Raw genomic sequence first — 12075 nt, forward strand, 5'->3', positions numbered from 1 at the left:
TATGGTGGAATGATGAACTATTTCTTTCAGAAGAGATGATGATATAGAAGCCCAGAAATTTGAACTATATATTACTGAAGACCATATGAATAATGACTTAATTAGGTTACTTGGATATGTATATATATCGCTCTGTGGTAGCCAGGTCCTCCTGTGTCTAATTTGAAGTACTCTCATTAGGCTTTTAGTGGTTTAAGTTTTATTTGCTTATCATTCACTTTTGAAATTTAATTAAAAGTTTTAGAGGTATGTGTGACTGTGTAGTACATTTTCTCCCACTTGTTTATAAATTGCTTGAGTGACCATGATTTATATTTATCTTCCTCTCTGTGCCTAGCCCTATGCTTTGCACATAGTAGGCACTGATGAAACACTTTTAAAACATAGTGAATTGATTTCCATGTATAATATGGCGGTTCATCATGGCATTTGTAATTACCTACCTAATTGCTGAGATGAAATAAATGGAGTCTATTTTAAATCTTACATAGCAAAGCATTGGCAGGATAAAAGAAGAAGGAAAAGAAGAAACCACTGAAAGACTTACTCTGTAGTCACTTGATGTCACATAAAATATAGGGAGGAAGGCCAGCCAGATGATACAGGTGGTGTACATGGTAAAACCAATGAACTTGGCTTCATTGAAATTTTCTGGGCACTTCCGGGTTTTGAAGGCGTACACAGTGCATAAGATCACCAGGACCACGTCGTAGGTAAGTGAGATCAACATGCTGGAATCTCTGACATTGCACTTCAAGATGACTGTTTCCCGCTTCTCTGGAAGGGTGTACCGCCTGGTGCCCGGAGCCTCCAGGATGAGCCACACAGACACCACCACAATTTGCACCAGGATCAGACCCAGGCAGATGAAAACCTGAGAACTTGGGCTGATGAACTTTGGCCTCTGAGCGCCATTCTTTACCCCATCGAAGATGCGGGCGATGCAGTTTGTTTTGGTCAGCAGGGCTGAGTAGCAGATAGCGAAGGAGGTCCCAAGTCCCAGGCGGCGCAATGCACAGATAACTGGGGACGGCTTGGCAATGTAGAAGAATGTCATGCAATAGGATAGACCAACTCCAAACAACAAGATGTAGCAGAGCTCTCGGCCTGATGCTTTGACCAAGGGTGTGTTGTTGTGCTTGATAAAAACAGTCACAACCATGCATGTGCACGCAAAACCCAGGCAGGCGATGGTGACTGGACCAATGGCCCAGGCATCTTTCCACCTGATGTAGTCCTCAGGAAGGTCAAAGCAGCCAGATAGGTCTGCAGTGGGCCACTGCCCAAGGCCGCAATCCGTACAGGTAAACTCATCAGCCAGGTATTCGTAGGGCTCGCAGGGGATGCAGATCCAGCAGCAGACATCCCCTGGTTGCATATTCTTCATTTCATTGGGGGCACAGGGGTCACTGCACTGGGAAGTGGGGACTGAGTTCTGGGACCAATGGATAGAGTCGACATCCAGTGATAAGGATTCTGCCCAGTGACCAACCTTCAAGTAGGAATACTTGTCACCCACGTACTGAAAATTGAACACGTTGTACCGTCCCATTCCATCTCCAAAAGCATCAAACTTGACAATGCTATCTGCACCTTGATTTGGGTTGAATGGAGCTGTGACATGTAAAGTGAAAGAAAGAAAGAAAAGAGAAGGAACACTGTTTAGGTGTCTTAGGTGTGATCAATTACTTTGTCATATACTTAGCAAAACTGAAATAACAGGGAATAGGGATTCCAGAGCTGAAATAATGTAACAATTACCATTGAATTTACACGTTAAAAGCTACTAGAATACTCATGTATTCATAAATTCATTCACTTAACAGTCCTCAGTGCCTCCTGCGTGCCAAGTGCCAGTGATAATCAGGAACACAATACAGAGCCAGCCTTCAAAGGAGCTTATTGTGTAACAGGAGAACTGGCAAACATGTGGTCATATTCTCTGTGGTGTGTAAATATTCATTTCTTGAAAGATTTCACAGTAGGAATTGGACAAAACTTTGTATCTCATCCTTATTACATATTTATTTATAGATAGCCACTTAAATTTTTTCGTGAAAATATACAATTAATAGAATTTTTCTTCCTCGAAATGAAAAAAAAATGTTTCACTCTGTATGTATGGTATGCTTCTTTTAAACAGTTTAAATGATTCAACAGGAAAAACAGAAAATCTACCTAAAATCCTTCAGTGTTAATATTTTCACAGGTTGGAGTATATACATTCTGACTACATATATGCATGTATCCGTGTATAGCATGTTCCTATCCACACAAACACATATAACCTGAATATTTTTAAGGCACCAACAGTCTGAAGAAGGTGGATAATTGTGCTTCAAAGTTTGTTCCCAACTGTAAAGGGTCAGTAGCTCTCAGTCAAATGACCTGCTCTGAACCTTGTCCCTTTGGTATAGCTCTCTGTGACTTCCTAAGCAGCAGCTCTCTAAGCATCTATGTTTCTCCTCTTCTAGTTTCTGTTCATCATGTCTCTCTCGCCAATATCTGCTGCCACTCTCATCACCAATTGTTATGTCACCTACTCTGAACTACTGTGTACATATTATTTCCAACAGCCAAACTTTGCTGTTTCCTCAAATGTAGAAGAATGGTGCTTATGTCTGAATGATGCATAGACCAATTGTCTTAGATTGGGCTTACCCATATTGAAAAATAGACCCAAAATAGTTTAATGGCTCAAACACAATAGCATTTTATTTCTTCCGCATGCAGCAGTCTACGGTCGTCATTAGTGGGTGTCTCTCCTCCACTCGGTGATTCAGGAACCCAGGTTCCTTATATGTGGGAGCTGTACCAATTTCCAGAGCCTTGTCTTCATCAGGGGGAAAGGAGAGTGTGAAGCAGTTATACCAATTTCTTAAATTATTGATTAGAAGTTAGTTACAGGGCCACACCCAACTTCAAGAGAGGCCTGTGAATGTGGTTTAGCTAGTGTGCCCAATTACAACACTACTATGACACGAGAAAGTGGAATTTGGAGGACACTGTGATTTCTGACACTGCAGGGATTTGCTGTCTTTGTTGTCTCCTCCCTGAGCTCTGTTCCACCATTTCTGAGGCTCACGTTGGTTCACCAGGTGGGAAACATCTTATTGTTCTTGGGTGCAGTTATTTTATGGAGAAAAAGCACCCCTTGATTCCTTAATGAAATAAAACTTCAAATGTTACCAGATAGCCCTTTCCTGCTGAGGACCTATAGGTGCCCTTGGGGGCTGGCTAGGTGGTTTACAGGAACATTTCATACCATATATAAAGTCTGTTAGTCACTGTAGTCCCTTATACCAAATTTATTCCTCACTTATTATGACTTTTTTCTCTTAGTGATCTTGTAATATCACCTGCCATTTGACTTGACTAACCTTCATCTAGCTTTTTGCCACTTTCACCAAACCAAACACATGTATCTTTGTTCATAGTAAGACAGAATGATATAGTGGATGAGTACATGGGTTTTGATTTAGAAAAAGTATATGTGATTCTCGTTTATGTCTTATAATAGTCATAAGTCCTTAGGCAAATTAACTTTTCCACTCTGTTCCTTAATTTGTAAATTATAAAGAAATATAAAATACTCAATATATTGATCATTTCCACTGATTTATGACACTTGCAATATTAAATTGCATGATTTAAACTCTCTATGTTATATGCTGTTTCTCTTGATCCAGTTCCAAGGCACGGTGACCTTTTTGCAACTATCATAGTTTCCCACTATGGTTTAATATATGTTAGGACAAGTGAACAAAGGAGTTGAAACATTATTACTGCATTTTCAGGAGTAAGAATCAATATCAGAATTCTTATATCACATAACACTAAATTTGTTTAGTCTATGCTTAGAAAATTTTTGTTTAAAATTTTACAGACTCCTTCCATATGTTACAAATAAGTAAAATGTCAAATATTTTAATGCACTTTACATCAAGTATACTAGAATTTCAGATGTGTTATTAATTATTTTACTCTACACAATCAATCTCCACCAGTGTTCGGTTGATGTTATTAGATTTTCAGGAAAATGTTTCTAAAAGAAATGTTTTCTATCTTTAATTTAAATATTTCACTATTTTCACAGCTGTTCTGGAATGTAAGTTTCTTAAAAGTAATATGTTTAACAGGTGAGAAAAATAGACTGTTTTTTGTGTTCTGAGCTGGTGAGGGTTACTGGTAAGATTGTTGACATGTGAGATAATTAATAACAAACACTACAGATGTAAAACTTTCCTTTTACAAATCTTTTCTTGAAATCATCTAATATCATCAATAGAATATTGGGGGAGACTGGTTATCTAGTTAAGAATAGCAAAGTTAATAACACATCTGAGGTTCTTACACTTGATGTAAAATGTGTTAAAATATTCAACGTTTTACTTATTTGTAACATATGAAAGAAGTCCCTAAATTTTTTAATACAGTTTTTCTAAGCATAGAATAGTTTGATATAACAAAAGAATCCTGATATTGATTCTTGTTACTGGAAATATAGTAAATAATGTTTCAAATCCCACTTTTTCTTAATTATTTGAAAATGTTGAACATTAATACATTTTTTAAAGATCCTAAGTAAGGACTTTAGCTTTGGCTTTTACATAATGTTGCCACTATTTACCATGAGGCTATTTTAATATGTCAGGGCAGAATGTAGTTAGACTTTTCATCAGTGTTTTCCTCCCTACCTTTTTATTATGAAAAATTTCAAACCTAGAGAAATAATGAAAGAGAGTATATGGACATGTAGCATTGGAATCACCTAGAATTAACTATTTGTTAACATTTTGTCATGTTTGCTTTATCTCTCTTTTTCTGTTTTTGTTTTTTTGCCAAAATAAATATTTGCTATTGAAAAGTATAAAAATATAAACTATCAACATTGATATAGAGAAAGAGTTGGAAAGCTATGGCACATGAGCAAATTCTGCCTATTACCTATTTTGCAAATAAAGTTTTATTAGAACACAGCTTTACTCATTTGTTAACATATAACCTATGGCTACTTTCCCACTACAATAGTAGAGTTGAGTAGTTGCACCAGAGATCCATAGCCCTAAAATATTTACTATATAATGCATTCCATAAAACTTTTGCTCATTCTTGAAATAGAGCCAAGGGAACTCATATATAGCAGTTTGGCAAATAAAATAGGAGATAAAATAGGAAAACATAAATTGACAATTAAGGATTACCAGACATTTAAGTAAACTTCTAACCTGAAAAAGAGTGACGGACACACCCAGAAAAAAGAAACTTGGAGTAGAAACAATGCAGGGAGAAAAGGTTTAAAACAATAATGTGCTCAAAGAGATAAGAGAAGATGTTGCATCTATGAGATAGGTACGGTGTATTCTCAAAAGGAACATTCAGAGAAGGAGGATGAGCTTTGAAAATGAAATAGGAGAAAGAGAGACTCAATGTGAGGATTGAAAGATAAATTTGAGAAAACTCTCAAAATTTGACAAAAATACTAAGATGTAAAATAAAAATAAAGCAGGAAAATTAGTGAATATTTTGTGAAATTTGAACATTCAATCAGCAGCAGTTCCAGAAAGAGAGAAAGAGGAAATAGAGGGAGGACATTATCAAAAGATTCAAAGATAATGGACTTGGCCTAAGAAAAGATGAAGCAAGAGACTGTTACTCTTTCTTATAAACTTGCTAAATTCATGTAAAAATTATGTACATGTATTAAGGGATGGTCTAGTGTCTAAATCATTTAAATACATAAAACACATTCAAGTAATACTTCAAAAAAGTGCATTATAAATTCTAAAAGATCCGTTGTCAGCAGAAGTGCCCTGATCTTCAGCTTGGGATAAATGGTTGCTGTGTCTGTCCTAGAATGAGAAACAATGAAAGGAGAGCCAGAAGAAGAGGTAAACCATGTCTGTCAAACGTCCACATGTGAGGATAATCCTGTTTCTGAATGGTTATTCCGAATATGCTTGGCTAGGGTAGTGAGGGGCAGGAGAGAAAACCAAGCTCTTTCTCAGGTGCTGCTGGAGTCACTTCAAGGGACAGAGAAGCTTGAAGGCCTAGGGCAGTGATGGCGAACCTTTTGAGCTCAGCATGTCAGCATTTTGAAAAACCCTAACTTAACTCTGGTGCCATGTCACATAAACAAATTTTTTGATATATGCAACCATAGTAAAACAAAGATTTATATTTTTGGTATTTATTTTATATATTTAAATGCCATTTAACAAAGAAAAATCAACCAAAAAAATGAGTTCGTGTGTCACCTCTGACACGCATGTCATAGGTTCGCCATCACTGGCCTAGGGGATTGATCCTGTCACCTTCCCAAATCATGAGCTACCTCTAAGTCAAATGGCTCATGTGGGAAATAGTGACAGTCCACTGAGCTATCACATGGTTCTCTGGAGATCAGTTGTGTAGTTCTCTAGAGTGAGGAAACTCGGGGGAGTTTCCCGTTTCTCCAGCTGAATCTCTTCAACGGAGCAAGAATCATTTGAGATGGAAAACAAATTCCTTCATCTTTTGTTGTTGCAACAGCATGAAAAAGCCAAACTAAAGGGAGAAGAAAGAACTAGGAAGATGGTGGATCCCCCCCATTCCCCCCCAAAAAAAACCTTCTCCAAAATTGAATTTCAAGCCCCTCGCTATACTAGTTCCTCACAACCAGGTCCCTACTGTACAGAAGGAGCCTTCAAGTCAGGAAGATGACCTCTCAGTTTAGCTTATTATCTATTATCTGACCCCGGTCTCAAATGAATTTATTTGAGAAGTTTAGTATCAAGATGACCAGTCCGCCTAGGGCCCACTTGGTAGAGATGAGGCGAGTCTAGGCCTTACAAATATCACAGGTCAATGGCGCGAGAAAATTAAATCGGCTCTTTATTTTTTTCCTCTCAGACAGAAGTCCAATGAAGGTAAGACAATAATGGGACTCTTAAGAGGCTTCCAGTAATGGGAACGTAACTGCCACTGCCTGGGTCCACGTTCATAAATACTAATGAAGATTGCAAGAGCTACTGACAGCAACGTGGCTCCGGTTTTACACTTTACAACCAGGCCCCCACGGAGGTTTCTGTGAACTAATTTGATGAACTGGAATAAAGACATGGATGAGAAGACATAAAATGGCATCTCCCTTGAAAGATCTTTTAGAGGTCAAGAGGTAAAGACATCAAAATCCTTTGACTAGAGCAAACAAAATCTTTTACAAGCATCAGGCGGCAGGGAGTTAGGAAAGAATAAGAATGACCCCTTGGCTATCGGTAATTAATTTACCTACCAATTAGGAACAAAATTGCCGATGCATTTCCACAGTTATTTACCAACAGAGCGTAGCTGCTATGGCAAAGGACCACCTAGATGCCTTTGATGCTCCGTCTTACCTGTGCAAAATGCTCATTAAGTACCAAAGGTGCACCGTGAATGTTTGAGAAGAGCCATTGAAAGAGGCTTTCTAAGAACAATGTTATGACTTTGAAAAGAACTTTCTTTAGTTCTGAAAAGTTAGCATGGCTAACACTTCTAATGCGTCATCATACATTTTATTTGTTTCATGACTTTGAAAAGAACTTTCTTTAGTTCTGGAGAAAAGTTAGCATGGGTAACACTTCTAATGCGTCATCATACATTTTATTTGTTTCCCTATGTAGATTCTACATTTTGTTGCTGAAATTTTCAATACTCAAGGCAGCTCAGAAAGGAACAGTTTACTCTTAGAATGATGACTGTGGAGGCAAGGCACAGACAAAATAGCAGTGAGAAAAAGTGATAGAGATTCTGATCCCCTCTACCTCTCAGCGCAAGGAGAAGGCCCAGGGCCCTCCTCTGCTTATTTTATTGATTTTAGCTGGAAGTCTCATGGTGGCTACTGAATCTTTGGTTACGGACCCTCCCTAATGTGAGCTAATGCTACTATCACATCTTTTTCTGCCCGCTCTTCCCCAGCTCCTGCCCTCCCTGTTACATCATCCGCTTTTCTCACATCCTCGATGATGAATGTTTAGATTTTAAAAAACATTTAATTGAAATACATATACAAAAAAGGGTAAAAATAAGTGAATTATCACCAGCTGAACATTTCTATGTAACATTATGGATGTTAAGCAATGGAACATTGCCGTTGTTCCTGTCCCTATCTACCCTCCCTTCCCGAAGATAACCACCACCATACCTTTTAGTTCTAACACGTTTTGCCTGATATTAAACTTTATATTAATGTAATCATGAAGCATGTATTATTTATTTTGGCGAGATTCATTCCAGTAGTGATGAGAAGCTATAATTGGTTCATTTTTATTGATGCATAGTATTTTATTATATGGATGTGCCACAATTTTTTTTTAGCCATGTTTCTATAGTGGACATTTGTGTGTTTTTTCTTTCTTTAAGTCTGTAGCCTTTATGAATAATGCTGTGTCTTTAGCTGGGTTATCCAGAAGCAAACCCAAAGACATAGAATTGAGTTCAAGAAGTTGATTTGGGATTTTACAGGGGAGTGAAGAAGTAAGATATAGACAGGAGAGGGAATCCAATATAGAGTGCATCGAAGAGCACACGTGGGTCTCATTCTCACTGGGGTATTTGGGAAGATGGCATAGAATGGGGATTGGGACATAATACCCCATCTTACTAGCTTGGATGGGACAACTCTTATTTGTCATTGGCTAGTCAGGACATAATACCCCATCTTACTCACTAGCTTGGATGGGACAACTCTTATTTGTCATTGGCTGATGGCTGCTTCAGGGTGGTAATGCCATGGCATTTCTGGCTTGCTCTAGGTACAGGCAGAGCATACTCCTGTGGCCAGAGAAAGCTCCCTAGCAGAGTCAGTGGCATGTATGAGAACAGTGAGAGCTAAGGGGCTTTGGGTGAGGCACTGAGAGCATCTCCTATCTGCTGCTATGACTATTCCTATAATAGATGCATTTCTGTTGTGTGTGTGTATACGAGTGCATGTATGTGTGCATATGTACACAGTAGTAAAACTGCTATGCATGCGAATCCAGTTGCCTTACTACTTTAATGTTGCTGCCTTGGAATTTCAGACATTCAGGTGGAACTGTAGTGCTAGCTCAAACCTTGTGCCCTTAGGCTATCAGCTCCCCCTCTGTCCTGACACAGTGTCCTGCACATTTAACTTTAAGGACATTGACTGTAACATATCAGAAAAGTATCTGCTATGTGTCCATCTCTTCACTAGATCCTAAGCTTCTCTAGGCCAAGGACAATGTCTCATTCATCTTTGTGCTCTCATCATTTAAGGATGCTGGGCACATAGTAGGTATTCCCTAATTGTTTTCTAAAGGGATTATAATACTTCAGAAACTGAATGGCATCATCTCAGGAATGTAGAAAACATGCCGGTAACAGTTATACCAAAGACCAATTAAATATCAGGCTTAGGAAATGGGCCTCTGTACTTGTACTTTGATAGTTTACTTTCTCACTATGCAGCCCACGTTAAAAACCGTTGGTCTAGGCCAGTGGTTCCAGCTGTGGGTGCTTCTACCCGCCTCGATAACATGTGGAAATGTATAGAGACATTGTTGGTTGTCATGACTCAGGGTGGGGACCTCCACTGGCATCTAGTGGGTAGAGGCCTGGGCTGCTAATCATTCTACAATGCACAGAGCACACCCTCACAACAATCATGCAGCCCAACGTGTCACTAGTGCCAAGATTGAGAAATATTTCTTAATATTACTTAATAATACTTAAATATTTCTTAATAATTCTTAATAATACTTAATAATACTTAATATTTCTTAATAATACTTAAATTTCTAGAAATATTTTGGTAATCTCAAACCTCTTAGTAAATTGAAAACACCCATGCCAGATTGATTCTTTATGGTGTTATCATACTGAGGTTACTGTTACCGAGTTTTTTCCCCTCCCTACAGTCATTTCCAGCTTACATACTCCCTTCAATATTCTCTTTCAAAACCCTCACTTCTTCACATTCATCAACACCTTTACTGAACCCTGGCCCCACTCTACCTCCACCTCTACCACAGGCCCCATTTCACACAGGTCCCCATGGCTTTCCTTTTATTCATTTCTGAAAAATCAGTCAACTCAGCTGGATGTCTCCTTACTATCAGTCACATTCTAGGAAAGAAGCGATTTCTTGTGTGTAGCTGGAGTAGGTGTCATGTCATACAGTCGCCCCTCGGTATCAGCGGGGGATTAATTAGTTCCAGGACCCCAAAGGACACTCAAATCCGCAGATGCTCAGGTCCCTTATGTAAAATGTGTAACATTTGCATGTGACCGATATTTGCAGATAGACTACCACAAAGTACATCTACACATCACTTCATTCATGTGGATTCAGTGTAGTGCCTTGGCACCTGGCAAATTTAAAGTTTTGGTTTTTGGAATTTTCTGGGATTTTTTTTCTAAATATTTTGAATCTGATGGTTGTTGAGTCAAGATGTGAAAGTTGTGGATATGGAGGCCCTACTGTGCACCATTTTAGAACAGACTCACAACAAGAGTAGCCGTTTGTGGGGAGCATTAAGTGGGGTCTCGGTGGGATTTTTCTCCTGTTTAATGTGTACAAACCCAAGCGCTCATGTGGATTCAGTGTAGTGCCTCGGCACCTGGCAAATTTAAAGTTTTGGTTTTTGGAACTTTCTAGGATTTTTTTTCTAAATATTTCGAATCTGATGGTTGTTGAGTCAAGATGTGAAAGTCATGGATATGGAGGCCCTACTGTGCACCATTTTAGGACAGACTCACAACAAGAGTAGCCATTTGTGGGGAGCATTCAGGGGGTCTCGGGATTTTTCTCCTGTTTAATGTGTACAAACCCAAGCGCCTGAGAATACGGTGACTGCAACCCTCACCAATGGTTTTCAATTTTGTGAAAAGAAGTTGTACATTCTGAGGACAAATTTAATCTGTCCTCATGTTTTAAATGTGACTCTGTTGAGTAGTAGAGCATACACTTTTTAAAAAAGCGGGGTGGGGGGTGCGGAGGGAGAAAGACTTGTCAAAATGAAGCTGGATAGAAGTGCATATCCCTGTCTTAAAAGAAAAGAAGGTGTGTATTTCCCATTGTTCTGCCCTTACATCGCTTCACCTGCTGTGCTATGGATCTAAATGCCGCAGCAGAGTGAACTGTGATGTGGACAGAGGTGAAAATGACTGAGAAAATCCCTGTCAGAGAGGGGCTAGTAACTCCGCAGTGCGAAGTATTCAGAAATGCATTTGAAAAATGGTAGCGGAATTCATGTTCCAAAGAACAGAATCACAGGAACAAAAATACTTAATAAAATGAGCTTTCCATTTTTAAGCAAACAATATACTACTTTATATAAAAAGCAGAACAACAGGAATTCTATTCAGCCTCAAAGATGAACTTTCCAGAAATAAGCATAGCAGCTTAGCATGCAGTGGCTGAAATTCTATGAGTGAAGCAAATTAATTTCTATTCTCTTGCCTTACGCGTGCATGGACGTGCATTTGACTCTGTGTAGTATCATGTACAGAGAATAGAGGGGAAATAAATTACTTCTCCTCCCAGCATGCAGGTCTATTGTCAGGTTGTCATGTTTTTCCTGAGCCACTGTAGCACGGCATGGTCTCCTGTCTTCACAGAGAGGGGCTGCTTTATTGAACCACAAGATTTTAAGGGACCTTGTCAGGTCATCAAACACATCTACACATTGTTAAAAAATTCCAAACCCCATTTCCTGAAAGAGCTTCTTTTCCACTGGAAATAATTAAGGTGACAAAATTCCAAGTAACAGCTTTACATTTTTCTCCTCAATTTGTGCCAAAGTTTCTAATTTGAATTATTCAAAAAATAACAGTGTTAAGGGTATCATAAATCTGGTTATTTTGTTGCCTCTTAGAAAATATTCCTGGAAATTCATCAACCTCAGAAATCATTTTAGCTCATATGATTCTTATTTCCACTCTTCCTCCAATCGTGTTAAATTAATAAGGTAGAAAAAATTAACTTGGTGATAAAACCTTAACATATCCCTTAAGAACAACAATTATATATAATTACATAATATATTCTTATATATTACATGTAACATGTAACATGTATTAGTTATGCAACAT

At 38.4% G+C, this 12075-nt stretch overlaps 1 protein-coding gene across 2 annotated transcripts in view; it reads right to left on the reverse strand.

Moving 5' to 3' along the window:
• The window catches only part of GRM3 (glutamate receptor, metabotropic 3), a 200801-nt gene that overhangs the window by 25307 nt on the left and 163419 nt on the right, over positions 1-12075 (reverse strand). For both annotated transcript variants that reach the window (XM_014534863.1, XM_014534862.1), the window contains exon 4: positions 548-1614. In XM_014534863.1, coding sequence (XP_014390349.1) covers positions 548-1614 — 1067 coding nt within the window. The remainder of the gene's footprint in view (positions 1-547; positions 1615-12075) is intronic.

This window comes from Myotis brandtii, unplaced genomic scaffold, assembly GCF_000412655.1.
Source record: "Myotis brandtii unplaced genomic scaffold, ASM41265v1 scaffold1332, whole genome shotgun sequence".
Lineage (NCBI taxonomy): Eukaryota > Metazoa > Chordata > Mammalia > Chiroptera > Vespertilionidae > Myotis > Myotis brandtii.